The 25,000-nt window shown below is 47.6% G+C and overlaps 1 protein-coding gene across 1 annotated transcript in view; it reads right to left on the bottom strand.

Annotated features, from left to right (window-relative positions):
- cacna1ba (calcium channel, voltage-dependent, N type, alpha 1B subunit, a) overlaps window positions 1-25,000 on the bottom strand; it is a 167,876-nt gene that overhangs the window by 50,555 nt on the left and 92,321 nt on the right. Inside the window, exons 8-23 of the mRNA XM_036526129.1 lie at window positions 23,837-23,952; window positions 23,153-23,242; window positions 21,080-21,169; window positions 19,546-19,755; window positions 18,008-18,120; window positions 17,718-17,830; window positions 17,466-17,597; window positions 13,446-13,518; window positions 13,153-13,270; window positions 12,345-12,412; window positions 11,655-11,761; window positions 3,515-4,333; window positions 2,523-2,728; window positions 2,028-2,154; window positions 667-796; window positions 422-481 (exon numbers count right to left, since the gene is read on the bottom strand). Of these exons, the coding sequence (XP_036382022.1) occupies window positions 422-481; window positions 667-796; window positions 2,028-2,154; window positions 2,523-2,728; window positions 3,515-4,333; window positions 11,655-11,761; window positions 12,345-12,412; window positions 13,153-13,270; window positions 13,446-13,518; window positions 17,466-17,597; window positions 17,718-17,830; window positions 18,008-18,120; window positions 19,546-19,755; window positions 21,080-21,169; window positions 23,153-23,242; window positions 23,837-23,952 (2,572 nt within the window). The remainder of the gene's footprint in view (window positions 1-421; window positions 482-666; window positions 797-2,027; window positions 2,155-2,522; window positions 2,729-3,514; window positions 4,334-11,654; window positions 11,762-12,344; window positions 12,413-13,152; window positions 13,271-13,445; window positions 13,519-17,465; window positions 17,598-17,717; window positions 17,831-18,007; window positions 18,121-19,545; window positions 19,756-21,079; window positions 21,170-23,152; window positions 23,243-23,836; window positions 23,953-25,000) is intronic.

Raw genomic sequence — 25,000 nt, 5'->3', positions numbered from 1 at the left:
CGCTGAATTACAATTTACTGAGTGGCCTAAAATTGAGCTGGCAATGAGAACGCATGAAGACACCTTTTTTATTCTTCTTTTTTTGGCTGAAATTATGAGTAGCCTTGCAAGAAAGTAATGATCATGAGAATTTGGAATTAAGAAATATGCATTTAGCTGTGAAAAATATAATTAATAGTCTGACTGTATTAAATATGCTTTCCTTACTAGTAACTTTCACACAAAAAAGGTCATACACTTGTGGATGCCTGGAGGGACTTATACAAATTAACTCAGAGAAAATCAGGCTAATATTAGACTAATGTGGTCTGGGCATATGAGCAGTTTAAGCAGATGTGACGGGCTTCCTTTTTCAGATGGTGTTGAGTTTGGCAGTAATTTGAGATAATGTTATGCCTGATATGAATGCACACAGACTCACCTTGATGACCATCTCAAATGTGAACACGCCCGTAAACACATAATCTAAGTACTTGAGGACCTGAGAAAAAGGAGAGAATAATTATAATTTAACTTCCCATTATTTTCTCTGAGAAAAGAAAATGGTACTGATGTTTTTGGGTTAGGGGCAGGGGCAGGGGTGGTGGTCAGGCCAGGGGTGGGGTTAGAGTAGGGCTAGGGGCAGGGTCTGGGTCAGGGTGGGGTCAGGTATAGGACGTGACTTACGTTGTTCCGCGGGGCACTGGCCTGGACGGGGTCTTCAGCGGCCAGGGCGATGCTGCTCATGGCAATGACCACCAGGATGCACATCTCGAAGTAGCGCAGGTTCACCATGTAGTGACACAGTCGCCGCACCCTGACCAATCACAAGAGCACATCTGAGACACCGGGCTCTCCCAACCCCCCATAGGGAACACAGCCTCTTCTGCTGCATGGCTGAGCCCTAGGAGGCTGCCTCACCATGCAGTCAACACCTATCTGATTGCCACCACACAGGTAACACACCTCTGATACCTCAGCAAACACCTATCTGCCTGCCACCACACAGGTAACACACCTCTGATACCTCAGTGAACACCTATCGTACTGCCACCACACAGGTAACACACCTCTGTTTCCTCAGTGAACACCTACTTGAGTGGCCATAGACATGTAACACACCTTTGATACCTTAGTAACACCTATCTGACTGGCACTAGACAGGTAACACAGGGTCGATACTTCAGTAAAGACCTATCTGAGTGGCACCAGACAGGTAGCACACCTTTGATACCTCAGTAAGCACCTATCTCACTGGCATCTGAGTGGCACCAGACAGGTAGCACACCTTTGATACCTTACACCTTTATCTGCTGTGTCAACCACATCAACCCCGGGCTCTGCAGCACACTCCTCTCTCAGATCCCGAAGCTTTAAAATAAATTCAGTGAAATACATGCAGGAGCTGGAGAGACTGTGGACAGAGCGGTGAGCTCCATACACAAGCAATTCTCCTGCCATTCTCACACACCGACACTGTTTGCAGAGACGGAGCCACTGGAAGGCAAATCTCAGTCCATGCAGTTTTAAAGAGGCTGTATCTTGCTGCCGCTTGCTTGCTGCTCATTGATCTGAGGGTTTAGCTAGAGGTTTACGGCCCTGAGAAAGAAAATAAGACCCTGACACACAGGAGCCAGTGTGGATTTTATGGATATCTCAACTCACAGCTGCTAAAGAAATGTAACTCTTAATTGCACTTTTAATGTTTTTTTTTTCTTTGGAAGAGGTTCTTTGCTCAAAGATGAAAAGGCTGACACATTTTTGCCATATTCTGACGAATGCCCGTCCGCTGTGACCTTCGGTATGCGGCTGTGTTTCCATGACGCTGGCTGCGCATAAAGATAGTCGAACGCACAGGCCTTCAGCACATCAGCTCTCCGAACCACTCAACCAGCAGAATTGAGGAAGATGGCTCTTTTAAACTCTCAACTCCTGATAGCTGATCCTATTGTCTCCAATGAGAGCACGACATGTCATGGCTTTGCTGAAGCCCCACCCAGAGGAGGGGTTTAAGACCTCCCCCGGCCCCCTCGACTCCCTGGACTCACGGATTGCTTTGGCTGAACACAAACATGGAGCTGTAGGGCAGTATTTGTCTGGGGCCACTCCTGCTCAGGTCCTCCAGGTTCTTCTTCTCCTCGTTCATGGGCATGTTCTCGCAGTCAATGTTGTTCACTGCAGCACACAGAGCCACCTGCGTTAGTCACAACCTTTGACCTTTGTCTTCGAGAAACTAATTCCATGATGGCATCATAATAGGACACTTTTCCCAGTAAATTATATATTGTTAATTTTTCCTAGCAAGCCACTTACTGACTACCCCCATAAAATCTGTTATTTCTTTTATTTTTTGGGAGTAGGTCAGTCTCAAAACTGACACTTATTAGGGGTAAATGTGAATGATAGGCAAATGGATCCTCATAAACACTAATGATGGTTGAAGCCACTACATGCTGTCAATCACTGACCCATATGAACCAATTAAAATGATCTCCTGTCGAACACAATCGTACCACCCACTCCCTGACCGCACAGGTACTGACTGGGAATGACGGTGGTGTCCTCGGGTGGGGCAGTGATGGTGACGGGTATGTGGACCGTGTTGGTGTTCACGGCCATCTGGCCGGTCCGCTTCACGTTCTTCTGGTTGTCTGAGTCCTCCGGCTTCTCCCTGGACCACCTCTGGCCCGTGACGGCCTGCTGGGGTGTGTCCGCCTGGGGGTCTCCCTCCCCCTCTGTCTGTCTGTCCCTGTCAGGGAAATGACACCTGGTGAACACAGACCCTCACACTCCTGACTCCCCCCCCCAATTCCCACACAGCTTCCTGAGTAATCCCTAAGGACCAGGATAACCGCACACATCACCTCCTGTCTGCAGAGGTTCTCTCACTGCTTTTGATCTCAGGCAGTGTGTATAAACCATATCAAGTGAAACTTGCATGACCTTGAGAAGTGAACGAGAGAGACAGAGAGAGAGAGAGAGAGACAGAGACAGAGAGAGAGAGAGAGAGAGACAGAGACAGAGAGAGAGAGAGAGAGAGTAGGAGGCAGAAGTGCCTTCTGTTTTAAGGGATAATCATGAAGAAGAGTCCATTTGAAAGTGAGGTATGCAGTACTCTCCTACACTTAAAAATTTTTTACCATTTCAGAGTTAATAATTTTATGATGCCTGTAAATTTTTTCTTGCCTTGACAGCGTGGATGTATATTTGTCATGCCTGTACAATTTACTGAGTAGAAAAGAATAGAACAGTAAAGAACTGAACTGAATTGAACTGAACTGACTTGCCTTTAATAACACTGAATTGACAGGGAGAGACAGAGAGAGAGGGGGAAAGAGAGACGGAAAAAGAGACAGTCAGAGAAGAGAGAGAGAGAGAGACTGTGAGAAAGAGGAGTGAGAGAGCGTGAGAGACTCCGTGAGAGAGGCCCTGCTCTCACCTGGGACCGCATGTCAGAGAAGAGAGAGAGAGAGAGACTGTGAGAAAGAGGAGTGAGAGAGCGTGAGAGACTCCGTGAGAGAGGCCCTGCTCTCACCTGTGGTGCACGTGTCCCTTGCCCTCCTCCTTCTCCCCGTTCTCCCTGCGCTCCTCGTCCGGGCCGGACTGGGCCTTGCCTCCGCGGGGCCGGTGCCGCCTCCGCTCGCCATTACCCCCGTTCTCCCCCTTGGCACCCCCCGGGCCCCTCTCGCCCTCCCGGTTGGCCGAGCGGGAGCCGTCTTTGTGCCGGGACCGCCGCTCACCCTTGGCCCCGTTGTTGACCACGCCGTTGCCCTCTTTGGGCTGACGGTGGCTGTGGTGCCGGTGGCCGTGGTGCTCCTTCTCGCCCCCGCCCCCACCCCCTCCCCCGCCCTCGTCCACGGAGCTCTGGTGGTGGTGCCTGCGGCCCCCGTCCCGGCTGCGGCTCCTCTCTGCCTTGCCCCGTGAGCCGTCGTGCTCTTTGCTGCGGCTGTGGTGGACGTGGTGTCGGCCCTCCCTGCCGCCGCCCGTCTCGCCGTTCTCGTTCCCCTCCTCCGCGGGCCTCTCGCGGTGCCGGTGGTGCTTGCGCGGGTGCGAGGGGGGCGGGGGCTCCCCTGGCGCGTCCCCCTCCTCCGGGGTGCCCCCCTCCCCGTCGGCGGGCCGGGGCCGGTCCCCGCGCTCCTCGGAGGACCCGTCACACGGCTCCACCACCAGGGGCCGGTCCAGGTGGGTCTTCATGTTGGGCCGGATGCGCAGGGCGGAGGACAGGTGCAGCCGGTCCTCGGGGTCCAGCTCGCTGTACAGCGCCTCGCTGCTCGCCAGCAGGTTGTGCCTGCGCAGCTGAGACGTGCGCTGCTCCCACACCGACATCATCTTCATGGACTTCTGCTGCTCCTTACTGGATGGGGAGGGGGCAGGGGGAGGGGCCATGGGAGGAGGGGCGGGGTCATGGGAGGAGGGGAGGGGCCATGGGAGGGGGGAGGAGATGGCGGGGACCACATGAGGTGGAGAATATTACAAGGAGAGGGGCCATGGGATGGGGGAGGGTCCATGGGAGAGGGGAGGGGCCATAGCAGGGGGGAGGGTCCATGGGAGAGGGGAGGGGTCATGGAAGAGGGAGGTGTGCAGATCAGGTAAGCTCAGGAACACAGTACGATTTTGCTCTTTGTATGTATGTATACAGTATATGTATATGTATTTTTTGTATGTTTGATACATTTTGGCAGATGAACTGTAGTAAAATACAACACCTTCATCCATATCAAGACCACCTTTTACAACCAGCTCACCGCTGTTTGTCATTCATTTAAATGTGAGGAGAAAGTCTGTTTTTATGGGATCATACCATTACTTATTATTATACTCATTGTCATGCATACTTAGTTAAAACAATTAAGTTGTATAAGTTCAGGATTATTCTTGTGGATGAATCAACAGAGTTCTTTGTATGTCTTACATCAAACATCAAACCTGCAGTGCAGAATGCATGAAAAAGCAGTATAAGGATCCTACAGGGAACCATAAGGGTTTGGCTATGCATCAGCTCTTTGAAAAGAGGGTCTTTATGGATGCGCCCATACAAAAGTTCACCATGGTAAACCTTCAGCCTGTTTGGTCACGTCATGCTCGCTGTACCCCCTGAGTGACCCCCCACGTGCACCCCCCGATGCACACCGGCAGAGACCCCATGCACCCCCGCTTGTCCCACCCTGCGGTGAGGTCATGCTGACCGGCTCTGTCGACCATGCGGTCCCTGGTTCTGGCACACACACACACACACGCTCACAGGCAGCGAAGCTTTGACCATGGTTCTCTGAGACGCGGCAAACTTTCATGAGGGCCATGAGGGCGGTGTTTAGAGCAGGGGTCTACCGGGTCGAAAGCGGTGTCCTTCTTTGGGAGTGGTCACACCACTAGATCCCCCCCCTACCAGGGGACCACAGTAAATTTGGGAAACAGTGGGTTATAGACGGACATACAGCATCACAAGTTTGAGACTTGGCTAACCTCAAAATGCAAGTGGCTGTCACGTGTCATTAGTGGCTCATTGACTTGAACCAATCAATATGTTTCCCCTGTGGCGAGCAAAGTCCTTCGATTGGCTCACACAAGCCAGTGGCCAACAGCACAGCTGAGCTTCACCCATCACGGGCTTCGTAAGGACTTGGATTTCAGGGGAAGTGACATCAGGTTGACCTTTCAGGATGTGACTGCAGTTCCAACACCCCCAGAGGTGGGGAGGAGGGTCATCCAATCAGAGTGCAGCACAGCAGAAACATGGCTTCTCAATGAGAGCCTCATTCTTTTTGCCTGTGCTGAAGTAACTGTGGTCACTTGTGCTCAAGGCTTTACGTTAGCTGGCCATAGATTCACACCTTGTCTAATTAAACTGAGAAAAGCAAGACCTCAGAAATGTGTCTTTTTTTCACTGAGGCTTTCTGTGTGTGTTTTTTGGGCTATGGCAATACTGCATTTCATAAATATTGCCCAACATTATAAATACTGCCCAACATGACATTATGGCATTTTTTTTTAAATTCTGGTGTCCCTCAGGATCACTGTCCTGGGATCAGTGTGGCTGTTCTCACGGAGATCAGCACTGAGTGAGGCTGATCTTCAGAGAGCTGCCTCAGTCCGGCGCCCGTGACTCTCCGAGCTGGCGAAACCCACACGGCTCTCCTCATCAGCAAACTCTCTGCACACCTCTGTCAGCCAGCCCATTTCCCAGGGTGCAGTCATGGTTGGACAGCTACGGAACACTGCCGGCAGACAACAGACAGGCAGGGAGAGAGAGCAGGCCCAGGAGACGGTCTGTCAACCGATTCATTCATTCAAGAGGTTCCCTCTTCAAGGACAGGCAGCTGTGTCAGTCCATACCAGTTTGACCAAAAGGTCAAAGGTCGTGGCAAGACTAAAACTCCTTTCCTGACTTGACTACATTGACTACATCACCAAAATGAATAATCTCTGAAACGAAAACTAGAAAACCAGAGGCAGGGGTGTTACAGGCTACTGGACCAAAAAAGCACCAAATTTTTAAAAATGTTCAAATTTTAGAGCAAATGGTGATAATGTGTCAGCTAGGACAGTATCTGCACCAGGTAGACACTGTCCTATCTAATGCATTAGGACCATTTACCCAAAATTTCAGGAGCATTTTTTCTAAAACATGAGCAGTGAATTTGTAGTGCCCTCTCTCATCTCTTTGGGCCAAATTTTTAAAACCTGAATAAAATTATCCAAAAACAAATTTTATCATAAATTAAGATGTTAACAAAGAGATCATAGCCAATGGAATAATCCTGCAACATATACCGCATGTACGACATTTCAGCTGTTAGCCAACAACAAACAAAGAATAGACAGTTGCTGACAGCAACAGATCATCAACCAATCAGCAAGCAGTAACCTAAGAACCTGATGCCAGACTCTGTGAAGGACCATCTTGGGCTGACGGAGCTCACAGATACCTGTTCCAAGGCTTAAGTCTGTCACAACTCACCCTGCTGATACACACAAACACCAGGAGACAGAACAAAGCCGAGGACTGTTCTGGTTCTGTGAGACCCAGCTAGAGACTGCAAGGAAACCACACACTGGGGTTCGGGGAGTCTGGTTCTCTCTCTTTTTTTGAGAAAGAATTAGGGCCAAACACTAATTAAAGACAACCCTTTACGCTCACCCTGCTCCAAGAAATCAAATACAATGACAACAATTATCAGAGTAATGTGTACATATATGTATGTATGTGTGTATGTATGTATGTACACATGACTTGTATGTATGATAATGTTATAAATACACAGTGATCACCAATGCAGCCTGTGTGATACCTGTACCTTAAGATGTGACGGGCAGGAGAGTAGACATAACTCCTAAAAACACACACGAGGATCACAAAGGACAATAAAGACAAACAGGTGAGAGACAGTCATGTTTTTGAAAGGGTTAACAGAGAAACAGGGTGAACAGACACAGTAAAGAAAAAGACAGAGAACACACAGAGATAACATACCCAGCAACAGAACAAAAAGATGCTAAATTAAGGAAATTACTTGAGAACAAACAAAATTATATAAATAATAATTGTAAATAAATATAAATTTGGACAGTGGAGACGTACCCAGATGTTGGTATTGCACCGCAAGCATTAGACAGTAATCTACCCCCAAGGTAAAACATCCATTGGGCATTAAGAAAATCACCCCGGTCAAAATGCACTTTGCAGGAAGCAATGTCCGTCAAGCAGCAGGCCACGCCCCCATCACCGAAACCACGCGCAGGTCAAAGGTCAGACAGCAGCCCTGTATTCTGTGCTCTTATTTCCTTGGTTTGAGTCAATGGGTCTGACTTCAAAATGCCCCCACATTTCCCTGACTTATTCCCTGATTCATTCACATGTTCGCAATGTGCTGTGTTCTCACGAGGAATCATAAACCATAATAGAGGTTTACAGTATATTAATATTGGGAGTTGAGCATGTCGTATTGCACCCTCAACACTCTCTCATAACATGAATTATTGTAAAATGTTCAAAATCTGAGACGTTAAATAAATATTCTTGCCACATACATCCGTACATTGGACTTGTCATTTGATTGGTCATACAACAGGAGTGCACTCTGGTGTGTAGTTCGGAGAGCTTCGTTATGAGGAGGGAAGACATAATTGATAAATTATCCCAGCACAGAATCAAGCTTGCTGTCTCTGATAACTTCTTAAGAGGATGAGAGGGGGGAAGAGGGAGAGGTAAAAGAAGGTAGAAAAGGAAAGGAAGTAAGAAAGAAAGAGAAACAAAAGTATGCCTCAGTCTCTCAGAAGATCCCTCACATGAAAAGATTTCTTGAAAAGGAGGTGATGGGGATCAGGTGGCGATGTTCACGAGAAGCACCATGAGAGGACAGAGAGAGGGGCAGTGACGTGGGTGTGTGGAAGGATTGGGTGTGAGCAGCACTGGCTGACTGACACTGCTGAGCTGCTCTCTCCTTCCTCCAAAGGACTCCTGGATGCAGGTCAAAGGTCGCATTTCTACATGTAGCAGGTAACCTGCTTCACCCTGCACTCAGTCTGGCTACAAACAGAATCTTACTCAAAACGCACTGTTGCCAACGTCAAGGACAACACTGCGGCAAACGTGCTTTAGGCTTTCAGGAAAAAAAAAGATAGAGGTTTTCATCTCAGGCTTAGGTTTGCAGGAATTTTAAAATCCACAAGTGATCCTGCATTTCAAACGCAGTACGTGCCTCAAACCTCAGGAAAATCACTCCGTCCAAACGACGGAGACGCCCCCAAAAAAAGCTGTTTTAAGTGGCAGTGAGTGAAGCTGAACAAGCAGGTGGACCAGGACTCTCCTGTTACAGCAGAGCCTTCCAGCACTTTCTGCGGCTCTCTGCTGAACGATACTGTATACCGCTGCATGTAGATTCACTCCAGACAAACGGCACTCCGCTTGGGAGGCCTGCAGAGAGGGCTTTTAATGCTGTAATAGAGACCTAACACGGGCAGAACCACACAGGGAGGCACATGCATTCACTCCACTCGCGAGGGACACGGAAGCCACACGCAGAAAGGGGACGGGGTTTTTTTTGTCTGATTGAGTGGAGTGCCGGTGACGTGGCTCTTCAGCTGAACCCGAGCTCTCCTGACTAATTTAACGCCAACAACACGATTCAGCGCTCCCCTCCCAGCCACTCTGTAGACCCCTGACAGGATGTTGAGTGGCTACTTCCTTTCTAATGACGAACGCCGGCCACCGACCGACTCAGCAGAGGGAATCACTAACTCACCGAGAGTCTGTGACAGAATCTACCTCCATTCAGTCCTCGAATAATGGGCTTGCCTGGGCTTTCAGGAAAAGACTTATAAGCTTTCAATCCTGATTACACTAACCGCTTAAAAGACTAGAGACTTCCAGAAACAATCTGATACACAGCAGGATAAAAGAGATCAGGGGAGGGAAGAAAATCTTTCTCTTCAGAGCAGAGCAAGGGCCAGTGGAGGATGCATCACCACTATCCTGAGCACACACATAAGGAATCAATAACAAGAGCAAAGGCGGCACTCACATGATTGATGTGTGGTGATAATGTACACACAGGAAAGAGATGGGCCGAATTCACGGCTCAGATGAAGAGAGATTACAGCTCAGGTGACCTGAGGTCATGGCTGGCGCTGATGTCACAATGGTGTGGAGAATGACAAGTCATTAGGAAGACTGACAGGCTGAAAGGTGGGGAGGGGGGGGGGCGGGAAGAGGGGGGGTGGGGGCGGGAGTATCGTAAAGGAGGGCAAAAACTCACGGTGAATTCTCGCTGTAGACGGACGAGCTGCGAGACAGAGCATCTCGATTTTGCTTTACAAAACTGCACATGCAAAAAAAAAAAAGACAAGACAAAAAAAGAAGAAGACATTGGGAAGAGATCAGAGTCAGAAGGACGGACGATGCCTATCTGTCCGTCTGTCCGTCTGTCTGCCCCGCCCTCCCGGCTCGCCCACCGCCGTGGGCTCGCTCTGAGGGCCTCTCATCGGTGTCACAAACTCAAAATATCTGAAGCCAACATCAACACAGTAAAATAAACGCACAAACCAAGTAAACCGGCAACGGAACTCGACATTTGAAACATTAATTTATTTTTAAACATACGCAAAGAAAGAGGGAATGGGGCTTTCAAAGGCTTTCTTACTCCAACAAGCAGGACCAGTTTACTGGCAGATCCAAGACTGTGTGGAGATGCAAGAATCACCTCTAATTTCGTTGGTCAAATCGTACAATGTCATTTAACATTGTTTGCTTATTTCTGTTGAACTCTTCGAGTAGAAAAGAAAACCTTTGTAAATCTCCATATTTATTCAAAGTAGCATTTTTTTAAGAAAAAGAAAGAATAAAAGAGGACAGTAATAATACTAGTGACAACAATAAATGAAATAGTGCTTTGAAAAAAAGAACACATTTTAGTGACTTGTGTGGCTTAATGCCTGCTGACTGCAGCTCCCAGGCTGAGAGGCTGATCAGACCCAGGCAGGACGCCCCAATTTCAGCTGCCGGCTCACAGCTCGGGGGGATCCAGCTCTCACTCTCTGAGGTGCAGAGGCAGAGAGAGAGAGGGCTACCCTGCCAAACCATCACTCTGACTAATCATTAGGGCCGCAGACCAAGCAGGCATCAATGACTGTAAATCAAATCATCTTCGACACACAGAGACAGCCTGCCCAATTCACATCAGCTGTATCAAAAGATTCAATGCACTATTTCAGCTAATTCAACTGCACATAAAAGCAAATTAAATACATATTACTAGAGTGTAATGAAGGAGAAACAGCAACGAAGGTAAGGTGCCGTACTGGTTAAATGGTAAAATTATGCCGCCTACTGTACCTCTGGGCACCTTCAATACTTACCAACCTTATGACACATCGTCAGCCAGTCACAGCTGCTCAAATCTACTGTAAGCTATCCTTCATCAGCCAATAACAGCTGTTCACATTGACGGCGTGTGATCCATCCCCAGCCAATCACAGCTGCTCGAGCAGATGTCTTTTTCACAGCCACCACAGAGGATGTGCACGGAGTTCAGCATTAGAGCAGGAGAGGATCACTCCCCTGAAAGCACCCAGCTTGCGTGTGCGCTAACGTATTATTTTCGCTTTTTAACGTCAGTTCACTGATGTGTCAAACAGCCACAACTGATGCCAGACACACGTCTTTGGTTTGACATGCAGCTGTGATGTCACATCCCTGAATTCCAGTACAGACTGACCTCACACTCTGGTGGTTCACACAGAAAGCACCAGAAAGCACCCGCCTTCTTGTTGGGCCTCTTCAAGCACCAAGTTCTGGGGCACAGCCCATGCAGGGTGGGGTGGTGTGGGGGGGTTTAGAGGAGGTTGAAAAAAGGGGAGGGGGGGGGGGGGGTTTCTTCTAAAACACACCAGATGTGCAGCACCAACAAGTGGATAAATACTCACCTTAACAGGCAACACAGAAAGGAGGAACAGAAATGAACACCGATCAAAACAAAGAACACAGAAATAATACAGCAACCATAAAGAGACACACACAGAGTACATCTCACAGGACAGGACAGGGCAGGGCACAAACACAGAACGAAAAAAAGATCTGTGTGATCATTTCTGGTAGGAGGAAGAGTTTAAGTTGGGCTGGTTTCTGCGGGACAGGGGAGGGGGTGGGGGGGACAGGGGGCGGGTGTCTCTGGACTTACGCTGCGATGGAAATGTTAGCCGCAGACATGGGGCTGACCTCCTTCACCTCCTTGGCTTTCTGGAGGGCAAGCTTTTTATTGATCGCTTCCTCCTGCTCCTCTTCATCCTGTCCAATGGGGGAAAAGGGGGGGGGGGGGGCGACCAATGGGAAAGAGGGAAAGAGGGAAAGAAGCGGAGCCAGTCGTAAAAAGGGAACGTCATGGTGATCAATGTCACGGGCTTGCGAATCAAGGGATTTATATATATATATATATATATATATATATATATATATATATATATATAAATAGTGCGGTGAATTCTCTGAGGGGCTGTGAGATTTAGAGCCTCGGGTGGGGCTGTAATAGCTGTAATTCCTTTCGGATGCTCCCCTGGGGGGCGCTGACTACAGGAGTCAACACTTAATCAGGGAATTGCCAATATAAACAATATTATACAGAATTGCAATGGAGTTCAATACAAACGGACACTGCCTGGAAGTAAGAATGTTCATGGTCTGTTTTGGCAAAAGGCAAACATTTGGACAGGCCCTCGTTGGTCTGATGCTAGCGGGGAGATATCTGAGGAGAGTCAGAGGCTTGTGGACAGGGTGCGTCGATTGTAACATCTGTTCATCCCACAGGCTCTGAAGTTGACGATCGGTTTGGTTCACCACAGGAAAGCAGGAAGCCGGGGATGCAAGGCCCTACCTTTGTGAGCTCCTGTGCATTTGCCAGGTTGTCAACAGCAATGGCCAAGAAGACATTGAGCAGGGTGTCTGATCAAGTGCAGGCTAAGGAAAGTCAGCCAGTCAGCCTGTTTCTAATAACATTACTAATAACTTCTAATAACATCACAAACTGGCAGTGTAGCAAAGTGGTAAGGAGCAGGGCTTGTAACTGAAAGGCTGCTGGTTCATTTCCCCACTGGGGCACTGTTTTTGTAGCCTTTGACAAAGTACCCACAATTGCCTCAGTAAACTATCCATCTGTATAACTGGATAACAAGTAAAAACTGTAACCTATGTAAGTAGCTCTGGATGGGAGCTTCTGCTAAATAACAGTAGTGTAATGTAATTCAACTATTCTGTCACAGCTGTGCCATGTCCTATTGGCTATTTGTAAACCTTTCCAGATGTTTATGGTCAAATAGTATATATAGTAAAGGGCCAGGCTGATCTCTGTACAACTATTGGTGACTTACCTCACAATTACCATTTAACACGTAAATGTAATTAAGGCTCAAAAGGAATCAATTGATCAATTACAAACAGGGCAGTAAAAGTTTCCTGAGAGAAAGCCAATAAATATGTGGAAAACAATCCCCTGGGAAGGCGTTAAGTTGGACATGCCGGGCAAAAGCCAGGTCAAAGGTCATCTAGTCTGGAGGTTTATTTTTCTCACAGAACGGCTCAAGACTTGCAGGGCCTTTGCGTGTTGTGCAGATCCACGCGGTGAAACCGGGCGCTGGAGGGGTCGATGGTGTGACCGCTACGAGTTGCCACAGCAGAGAGGATACAATTTCCAAACAGGGTGAGGACGATGAAGTAGATGGATGAGAACATTCCCCGCTGGACTCCGCCCTGAGACTCAATCCCATGGTACATCACCGCATTCCAGTCTTCACCTGTCAGAATCTGGGGGTGGTGACACCATGTAGACAGAATTTAATGCAAGGGACAGGCACACATGGTTATACCATCACCATCAATTAAACCGTGGCTTTGGGGTTTTGCTGGGATCTGATCCTGCCTTTGTTTTTGCCAAATCCTGCACAATGATAAGCAAAATGATCCAACAGCATCTGTTCACCTGGAAAACTGTGAGAATGGCAGCTGGGAATGTGTCGAAGTTTGTCGTTGGAGTCTCATCCTCAAAATTAAACCTTAGAGAGAGAAAAGAGAAAGACAGACAGTCATTTTGACTGAATGTGTGTTTTACATTCCAGATATTGACCAGTAGCTATAATACTTTCGAAACAAACCTGTGATTTGCGGTCAGAGGAAAAGTTCTCAGATAACAAACCGAAACTGCAACTGAGAAGGGGGTTTTATTTTAGCATTTCAGTAAGTGATACGAATTTGACTACAATCCACACCATCCACATAGTAAATAGCATCGCATTAGAAGATATGTACAAACCATCTATATGTTACTTTGGAACATAAGGAAATTAAGGATGAGAGCATGCCATTAAGCCCAGCTAGGCGTATCTCTGAATACGGTTTAGACTGTATATAGCACTGAGGCAGATCTAGTCTAGGACTCCAACAGTCCCTGGTTCCACCATAAATCCCAATAAACTACTGCATGCATGAATGACTTCAGCATGGAAAACACTTTAGCAGCCGTTTATCAGTCGATATGCTTGTAACCTCCTTCCCTGGTGTGTCTCTCCAAGCAATCAACAGCGGTTCTCTATCATCTCCATTCGTAATGAGGCCTAATAATCATTACAATAATCAGCACCAGTGCTGGCGATTCCTCACTGCGTATCTGTCACTATCAGCAGCATGTCCAATGTGTGAAGACTGTTCCGTTGAATCAGTGTAGATCTACTGATGATATAAAGGATTGCACTTGATGGATCTGAGTTTGCATCACATAGTTTGTGCTCCACACGCCGTCTGCCCTGGCTAAAATACCACATTATTGTTCATTCTGCCTCTGCAAAGCTGAGATCAATATCTGTGGTTTTGGGCAACTATCATGAGCCAGGAAAGAGAGGAAAGAATACCTAATATCCAGCAGACTGTATCAGATCCAGCCGACCGTTTAAAATGGCAACACACCACTTGACAAAGCAATTCACAATGACAATACAGTCTGCATTGAAAAGCATGGTAAGGGAGGTAATCACACATCTCCATGGCAGCATTAACACACACACACACACACACACGCAAATGCATGCATTCACATACACACACACACACACACACACACACAGGGACACTGTGACACAGGATATCAGTTTTTTTCCCCCACACAGAAGACAAACAGCTGTGGGGAGGTCTATACCTCTGTGGAAACACAAACCATTATCTGAGTAAACACACATCTTCCACCAACCCTGAGATTAATTTCAATAATCTTGACATTTTTTTTGTGTTGCGCTCCAAAGACATCTATAGGGACCTAATTAAATGTGCGCACAAAAAGACGCCTTTAGGATCTATATGCTCCCAGTGAGGTTCACATGGAACACACGCATTTCTGCACTACAGATGGGGCTCTGTGTCTGCTGATTGGCCAATATCGGAGTTCCCCTGCAGGTAATCACATGCAATAAGTCAACATGCCTAATTAATGTCAGGTAAAGCAACGAGAAAATGATTTGTTTGTTCCGATATCCCGGTTCCAACCAATTTCACCCAGATTGCCCACGCGAAAGGTATATATTACATCAGAAATTAAAACGGCCTTCCACAGTGCAAGGGGTGTGAAAAATGTCAAGAACAGTGCAAGGGTATAAAACACTTCAGCCACAACCAATCATGCGCACACATGCAAACAAATCCCACCTCCTCCCGTGGCCTTGTTTTCAAAGAGAGAAACGTTTGTTTGGGAAAAAGCATCTCTAAGAGTGACTGTGCCTTGGCACACTAGCAAGACTGCTTTTAAATAGAAAACCTCCTTATACAATTTTTTATTAATAGTCATGTAGCATTATTTTGATATTGGAAGAACGGTGAGAGCTCGGAGTAAGGTTGCTGGAAATGAGTAGGAGGGGCGGGGATGCTTCAGCAGGGGGTCACACTACAGCGGTAAGCGTTAGCGCAGCAGTGAAGACAGCAATGGGCTGCTGGTCTGGTAACCACAGAGCTGAAGTTTTGGGTTCCTGGGAACACTGCACGCTTAGGTAGGGTACCAGTGAAGCGCTTCAGCAACCCCTCAGCTGCACAAAGAGTCCTGCCCCTGTGGAAGGTGGAAGTGTGGCGTAGTGCTGCTTAGAAAACTGGGCTCTGAACCAGAGGGATAGAGGCTCAAAAAACACAGCAGTTAGGCATTCACTTCAGTTAGGTCATCACAGATTTGAAGTGAATGATCTGTAAAGCTGTTCTGTTGTGACCTTATTACAGACGCCTTTACTGCGTAAGTCACCCTGAATAAGAGCGTCTGCCAAACGGCTGCGCGGACATGGTGGCAGTGGCCCTGGCTATGGATCTAGGAGGGTGTGGCTGTCCCTCCTGACGGGCCCAGCCTGGTGGCCTGGGGCTCAGTCACACCCCGCAGCCTGGTCAGACACGCCAGCTGTGGATTCAGGGGTGCTTCCACTGCCCATTTCCCCCTTTCCCGAAACGCCCCTGCGGTCCTCAGCGCTTTGATTCTTCCCGTAAATCTTCTCGTAAACGCCGGCGAGAGGATTTCACACAGGGCTCGTTTGGCCATGCCTGGCTGGAGGAGCCTTTACTGGAACAGGCCGAGCACATGCAGAGAAGAGAGCATCGCTCAGCGTCATGGCAACCGGGCCGCTGCCTGCAAGCAGCTTCTGTTTCACGACAATATGACTGCACTCCTATTTAAGCCATGAACATTCACAGCCAGTCACCGATAGAGGAAAACGCTGGAAGAACAGCCAAACATACTGATGAAGACATTATACATTATATTTACAGTATGAACATTAATATTTTAGCCTCATCTTTGTATATTCAGTGTGCTAATCGGGTCCCAATCTATTCGGCTGAAAAACATATAATCCTAACATAATTTCTCATTTGCTTCACTACTGTACTCAGCTATATATTATATATATAGAAATGTCTTGCAATCTCTCAATGATTGTTTTGTCAGGTGATTCTGATTTGCCTTAATGGCTCACTCAAGTGGTTACAGTGTGTAATGAAAGCTCGCCTGCTTCACTTTCGTGGTTCTGTCCCGTTATTTTTTTGACAGATCATTTGCCTTGTGGGTAAAGCACACAGTATCAGTTGCACAGTTGGATCAATAATTGATAAGGTGCAGGAATCTCTCTGTCTGCTCTCACGCTTCTGTTGAGCGGGGACCGAAGCTAAAGCAGAGACCAAAGGAACTGGTGTCGTTTATGATTAAATACCGCTCAAAAAAAGCCGAAGAGACCACACCGCTACGCAACATGGACTCAGTCTCATTTTTAAACACTCAAAAGACTACGGCTATACGCTACGCCTGTGCTGTTTTTTTTCCCCGGTTTTTTGGCCAGGATTTCTGGCACGGCTGCAATGCTGTAATGTGGCCGAGGAGCTTGGATTTACAGAATGTTTCAGTTCTGCGGTTCATTACACAGCACAGCTAGCGCACAGCGCAGCTCTAACTGAGAGCTGCTCAACTGAAAGCTATCACTCATCGGCAGACTGACATGCCAGTCACAGCGGTAAGACCAGAAGCGCCCCCTGTGCATAACGGTTATTACAGAAAACTGCTGCTGTTGGACATCACTGTTTCCACGTCCATTTCATCACTATTTGGCACCACCAGCTCACATGAAACTTCACATCAACATTGGCATGTCACTTCACAGGATATCTTTATGCCTCCTGCGATACTGTGTCTGTGGCATTGTGAAGGGCAGCAGTGTGACATAGTGGTAAGGAGCAGGGCTTGTAACCGAAAGGTTGCAAGTTCGATTCCCCACTGGGGCACTGCTGTTGTTTCCTTGGGCAAGGTACTTAACCCACAATTGCCTCAGTAAATATCCAGCTCTATAAGTGGATGAAATTGTAACCTATGAAAATCACTCTGGATAAGAGCGTCTGCCAAATGACAATAATGTACTGCGTGTGTGGGGTAGAGACAGTGGTGGTTGGCGAGGTGGTTGGGGGGGGTGGTCAGGGGGGGTTGAGCACTCACTGTCCTCCGAAGAGCTGCATGCCCAGCAACGCGAAGACCACGATGAAGAGGAAGAGCAGAAACAGCAGGCTGATGATGGACTTCATGGAGTTGAGCAGAGACACCACCAGGTTCCTCAGAGAGTTCCAGTACCTGGGTGCACCGGTGAGAGAGGAAGAGAGGGGATATTAGGGAGGGATGACACGGGGCTCACTGCAAACCGGCAGGCAGCAGGACATGGGGGGGGGGTGGGTGTGGCAGAGGGGTACTTACTTTGTGACTTTAAATATCCTGAGCAAACGGAGTGCCCTCAGTACGCTGATGCCGAAGGACGCCCCGGGTTTGACAGCCGCCCACACAACCTCAAAAATGCTTCCCACGATGACCTGGTTCAGGAAACGGGCAACGCGTTATTACTGACACAAGAGCTTCTGACAGTGGCAAACAGAATCAAGCACTCCACTCAAAACCACCGAGCCTAACCATCATTTGTGAGAGAGATGGCAGTAAACAGAAGCACACAGAAAAGCAGAGAAGGGGCAAAGCGTGGACGCGTGACTCACCCCGAAGTCAAAGCAGTTGAAGGACGAGTGGAAGTAATTTCGGGGGCCCAGTCCGTACATCTTCAGACTCATCTCAGTGAGAAAGAGGCCCAGGAACACGAACTCTGCCAAGTCTGCCACAGCAGGAAGCACCACACACCCACACGTTAGAGGTCAGAGGTCAGAGGTCAGAGGTCAGTGCACCGCTCACACTGATGCAGCCCTGGGGTTTTATCAAAACCACTAAGTTTTAAGAAAAGCCAGCTTGGATTTGTTGCCTTTTTGCCCATTTCCGCAATATTTTTTGGAATCACCGAATGTACAAACACCATTTTCTATCACTGATTGTCTCATTTGATCTCATGCATGGGTCCTTACGGAGTGTTAATAGATACAACTACTGTCAAAGCCTATGACCTGTGTGCCTACAACAGAGCATAACAGGGCATTTATTGCCAAACTGTTCTCTGATCAGTAAGCTCTAAGTAGCTTTAAAGTAATAACATATTTTCTAGGAAACGTCAATTGTGACTGAAAAATAGCCTCAGTGTGTGGTCATATCAGGCACGCTCCATGGCCGTGACAAAGCAGATTTATGAATGTTTTGTACATGCAAAGAATAGTTCTGCAAGATTTATTTTACCTGGGAGCCACCCCAGCTGGTGATCTATGAACCCAGTCCTGCTGATTCATACCTTCCCAATGACCTCTCATGCGACTGCTCTGACAGTCGTTTCTAAACCTGTGATTTGGGCCTTTTTTAGTGTATGTTATTTTCGTATCCTGGTTCTGCAGAACTCAGCTCTCACGCAGCACCTGCTGCAGGGAGTTCTATGGACTGATGCAGGAAGACTCCATCTGAAAATACGGCTGGCTTTTCAAACAGTAAGATAAAAAATATATTTCATGCTTAGCACAAAGAGGGGTCTGTGGCTCCTCACTAAGGATGAGCAGAGGGGGCTTTCAGCACCATCTCAGTGTTCAGCCGCTGAACCCCTCACCTCTCAGAGAAACACTCTGCCCAAACGAGCAGACGTGCGTCACTGCTGTAGAAAAAAAGGAACTGCACTGATCCTCCGGGTAACAAATCGTGATCTAACAGCGCACTTTCCACTTGAATATCCCAGTGTGGATCATGAAATACCAACCCATAAAGGTATAAAGATATACTGGGTTAATAACTGCAGCACTCTGAGCAAGACTTCATTTCTAAAAAAAAGTAAAATAAAAAACCCACTATAGCATGCATGCTCATTCTAAGAGCCATTTCCCTCCCAGCACAGCACAGTGCACACAGCACACACAGCACTGCACACACTGCATACACAGCACAGCATATACAGCACAGCAAACACTGCACACACTACACAACACAGCTCAGCACAGCACACACTGCACAGCACACACTGCACACACAGCACAGCACACACTGCATACACAGCACACACTGCACAGCACACACTGCATACACAGCACAGCTCAGCACTGCATACACTGCACAGCACACACTGCACACACACAGCACAGCACAGCACAGCACAGCACAGTGTGTGACTCACAGAGCGCGTAGGTGAGCCAGTCGGGCTGGTCGTAGTGCACGATGGCGACGCACAGCGTGTTGAGCCCCACCAGGCACAGCACGGTCCAGTAGAAGCTCTGCGACTTCACCATGCGCCGGATGAAGAAGCGCAGCCTCTTCTCCTTCCGCCGGAAGTAGGAGGAGCTGTCGTTCTTACTGCTCTTCACACTGCCGCGGGCGAAGGGAGACCCTGCGGGGGGGGGGGCAGGCCATGTCACAGAGCCTAAACAAACCGCTCAGCTCAGAGGGGGCTGGCTGAACGCTCAGCTTCCAAACCCATAATGGTGTCATAAGGATGCAGCTGATCAGAGGGATCTTAGTAAAAAGACCCAGAAGCAAAAGGTTACCGATGGACCAACCAACAGTGAATTTGTACAGCTGTTTCTCTACCTCTCGCTAATTCAGTTATGGTTATATAATATATTAGATGCATCACAGTATGTATATTTTGATACACGATATACAGTGATATAATGATATGCATTGCAGTTATTAATCCTTTATTAAACGTTATTATTAACTGCCCCTAAAGACATCCCTAAGCATCCTAATACTACCAGAGAACAGAGGAAGTGTGACTGAATTCACAGGTAGCAGCTGACAGTGTAACCTCAGGGTGTGGTCCTGGACCAGGTTAACACCTGCCTCCCCAATTGCCCTGCCCACACTTCCCAGCAGCCCCTGCTCTGAGTGAATCCTAGGGCCGTTTAAATTCAAATTTATCTGAAATGTCAGGTGAGCAAGGACAAGGGGAAAAAGAGGTGAGAAATCCTCATCTCATTAGCGTCTGGCTACTGGCTCCGAGCTGCAGAATAATCACCGCTCTGACTGTTTCAGGCTGAAATTAAATTTGTGTGAAACTTATACTTATACTGAGCATTTAATCATACATGACCCCCCCCATCCACCCTCCCCCAACCCACACTCTCGCTATCCTCCAGGATTCCTCAAACTTAAGCAAACCCAAAACCCTCACTAATTAAGGCTCTTCATCGTGGATCTGATTGTCAGCAGCAAAACCCCTGACACAGCAATGTTCCGCTGTCACTGACGGTACAGCGTGAAGCGACAACGTAGATAAGAAATTGCAAAAGATACTTGAATAAAAAAGCCTTCAATGTGTATTGTCATCTGCTATAATGAGTCTCCTCTCTTCCACTCTGAAGCTGGAGTGAGCACCTCTCTTGACTAACGCGAAACCCAAATACCCATCACCGTGCAATGGTAATGTACATGCAGCTCATTCTGAAGCTGAGAGAAATTCAAAAACATCTTCAAATGGTAAGGATAATTCAAATGACAAAAGAACAGTGATTCGATCAAATAAAAAAAAATTAGCTGTCCAAAAAAGGCTATGCTTTCGGAAAGTATCAAAAATATTATCTTTTAATAAGCATGGGCGCATAGTACAGGAGAATGGATGCCAGGTTCAACTTTGGCAAAAACACAGCTTTCCAGAAGTCCCTGTGCTGTGAAAACAAGGTCAGAGGTCAAAGGTCAGGGGCTAGCCTTACCTACAGAGGAGATGTCAGTGAAGTGGTCCTCTCCCTCTTCCGCATTGATGAGGTCGTTCTTGCTCTTTTTGACCTTTGCCCTTTTCAGCACTGCACACACAGACATTAGGGCAGGTGTTTATGTTACACCTCACACATGAAAATTTGACACTTGACTCGAGACTCTCTGAATCCTGCCTTTCAGTGATGGTGCACACACACATACACACACACACGCACACACACAGTTCAGTAAACTGTGGCAGGCACATCCTGACCTGCGCTGGAGGGTGGGACTCACTGAAGATGCGTTCTGACAGGCCGGGTGTATCGCCATGGAGACTGTGCCAGTGACAGACGCGACGATGCCCTGTGCACCCCCCTGCTGTGGTGTTACGCTTGTTACCCTCTCCGCCCATCTGTAATCCAATCAGCCTGCCACCGTAATCCCCCTAATTACCCCCCGGCTCTCACACCAGCGCTAATTGCAGCTCAGCAGAGATCGAACAGCCGTGATAATGCTTGGCCGTCCCCCACACAGGGGGAGTCCTGTCTGACACGCCCACCTCACCCACGCCTGCCAATCACACGGGGGGGGGGGGGGGGCGCCAGGCAGAGAGAAATGCCGAAATGCCACTCTCTCCAAAGCCCTGTGAACACTAACATTCAATCCTATATGGAAATAAAATATGTTGCAATATACTGAGAAATATGTTTCTCAGCTAAAAAATATATTGTGTAACAAATATTGTCAATATATAATTTTTTATGTGGGATAACTGGCCCAGACACAGTTGTGTGTGTCCACAGTTACAGTTTATGGAACTTGTACTACAACTTATCTCAGCTGTGTCTGACAAACCATAACTGCCCGCTGCTCTGGATCAGGTGATTTTGAAAAGAGTTTAACTCACAGTCACCTTAATTCACCTCACTTCACCTTCACCTGCTAACCAGGTGAATCAGATTCAGATAGCTAGTAGGCTGCTGTCGAAAGCTAATTAAATAAATAGCAAACTATTTTTGTGAATTGTCCCATTTATCTCACAGACAGTGAAATGACAATCCACCCCCTGAAACAGCGCTAGGTACCTGTTTAACATCTGAATCCAGCCTCGTAGCAAAATGAGCTGGACAACAACAATGGATAGAGAAGGTAAATGCTTAGTGTATGTATAGTTTTGTTACATTTTTGGTTGTTTCCTGCTTCCTGTTCATCATCACAGGATATGGTTCTTTAATATTGTGTTCTAGAATGGCCATCCCAATTAACCAACCACAATTACCTGTCAGCAGCTGGGACCCAATAACACAGGTTATGCCCATGTTCTGAAAACATTTCTCTAATATGGCTGTTGAATTTGTTTATACAGAGCTGAACTGGGCCTGAGCTTCAACTCAGCTGCCCAGAATCCGCCTCTGCTGCTCTGGGGTTCTGCTCCACTGAGTGAAATTGATGGAAGAGGTATAAAGATAGCTTAATTAAACCATTAATTATGTTTTGACAGCCACTTCGGGTATACAGGTAGCTGGTGAAGGCACTGAAAACGCACCCACAGTGTTCAAGCATAGATGCCAACGAAAAGACCAGGTCCCAGAGACAGCATGTGGAATTCTTCCTCCATATGAGAAGGATGTTAACCATTTATAGAGCATTTAAAAACAGCTCTGGCTGCACATCTGACCAATACCATGGTTTAGTAGCAGTTTAAATGAAGGTCTCATTAATTAATCATTAGCTGATCCATTATTAATGCATTATTACCACTTATTGCAGTGCCTGTCATAAAATAGACATCTCTCAGCCCTGTCACAAATGACTTTGGGATAGGCATTGGGGGAAAAAAGGCAACTAATGTTTTCAATATTAATTAATCTTCTGTGAACATTGACAGCCAAAGGGGTGTAATATCTCATTTAGGACAGCCACCAAAAAAATTACAGTTAATATCAGGCACTGCAAAACAATGAATAAATGTTAATAATTTGTCTGAATTTAAAATCAGCATTGATTGTGCAGTCCGGTCTCAGATTTGAGAGCCTTCCTGTGGGATATTACGGTGAAACACCATGCTTTTCTTTTCTTTTTATTACCTGAGTTGTTCTGCTTCCTCTTGTACCATGCTCCATCCAGTGGGGATTTCTCCTCCGCATTCCTGTCCTCCTCCGCCAGCATCACCTCCTCTGAAATCAGGAGAGAGGAGTGGGAATCACACCCTCACAAGCAAGGCAAGACTCCTCTGCAAACCCATCTCAGGCCCCTGTCTGGCCTCTTGTTAAATCTATGCACAATTTCAACAAGTATTATTATTATTTTCCTTCCCCTGGGTAAATGGTTTCCAATTTGAAGCCCAGGACATTTGGTCTGAGGCTGAGGGCAGGCCAGGCCATGATGAGTTTTGGCCTGATGTTGAATAGAGGTTCAGGAATTGATTCCCAAGCACGGCATCAATGCCAAAGCCATCACAGACTGGACGTGCTTGCAGGCGAACCTGAGCAACGCCTACCCTGAACATAATGTCCAGTCTTTGAACTAAGAAAACACAATTTTAAAAAAGTCCATCAAAATGGTAAAATTCTACATACACTAAATGTTCTCACAGGCTTGGACATGCACAGTGTGTTTTAAATTTGACAGCAGTACAAGTACTCTCTAAACAGAAGCAGATAGGATGACTGGCTGCTGAGGCTGATCCTGGATCAGGCGAATGGGGCAGGGAGCACCGGGGCAGTGTACTGGCATGCGTGTAGGTGCGGTGGGACAGGTGTGGGCCTGACCTGCCTTGCATATCCACTCCAGGTATCCGGTGAGCTCCCTCTCGATCTGCTGCTGCCTGCGTAGCTTCAGGAACTCCTGCCTCTTCTCCACGCGTTCTCGCTCCTTCGCAAACTCCCTGCGGACACAGGGACGCCAGCGTGAGACCCGCGCGGCACGGGACCGCAGACCGTGTGAGGCACATGCATCCCGCACAGTACAGCCCACCCGACCCCGGGGGGTTCTGCTCCACAGCTCCGCTCCCATGCCTTTAAATGGGTTTGATTGTTTCAAAAATATATCTTCCTGTCAGCCTACCGGTAACCTGCACCTATGCTGAAATGGCACTTAAATCACATTAGCTGTAAATACTACAACAAAATGAACAGGAATCGAGGGTGGCAGTGTAGCACAGTGGTAAGGAGCAGGGCTTGTGACTGAAAGGTTGCTGGTTTGATTCCCCGCTGGGGCACCGTTGCTGTACCTTTGGGCAAGGTACTTAACCCATAACTGCTTTGACAAATATATCCAGCTGTATAAAAGGATAAAATGGATAGGCTGTGTAAGTAGTTCTGGATAAATTCTACTAAATGACAATAATGTAATGCAGTGAATGGAGCCCAGCCTCAGGTAGAACACACATAACACTTCGTTTGCATTTTGTAATTAAATTAAACAAATCCTTGGATCATCACAGAATGATACCAAGGTAAAAAAGGCAAGTGAGATTTTCAGGGCTTTGTCCCCTCTGGCAGAATGACTCTGTATGGGACTGATGACCCACCCCTGACCTGCTGGTGTTGGCCCAGGCCCATCAGGTAATGAACCCACAGATGCCTATCTGCAGCTAGCAGTGTACCAATCTTACTGTGTAACAGAGGACCAGACCACATGCTGCTCAAGCCGCTGAGCTATAATGGCATTTCATGACTTGTGTTGTACGGTAATACAGCACAGGAGATCGTTTTTGCTGGGTCACACCAGGTTAAAGAAATCCTCACACAGGGAAAATGGCTCGTGTCAGCTCCACTCCCCCTTCCTCCTCCCAGCTCTGCCAGGCCTCCATCTCTTCCCCCGCAGACAGGCCGGCCGTGTGCGCTGACCGGGCCGTGGGCGGGGCACTGAGGCTGGGACAGGTTGCGTCCGCCCCACCCCCCCGCGCGGATGGAGTATGGGTAATAAATGAC

The sequence above is a fragment of the Megalops cyprinoides genome, chromosome 4 (assembly GCF_013368585.1).
Source record: "Megalops cyprinoides isolate fMegCyp1 chromosome 4, fMegCyp1.pri, whole genome shotgun sequence".
NCBI lineage: Eukaryota > Metazoa > Chordata > Actinopteri > Elopiformes > Megalopidae > Megalops > Megalops cyprinoides.
Note: the sequence above shows the minus strand (reverse complement) of the source record. Positions and strands in the feature narration are given on the sequence as shown.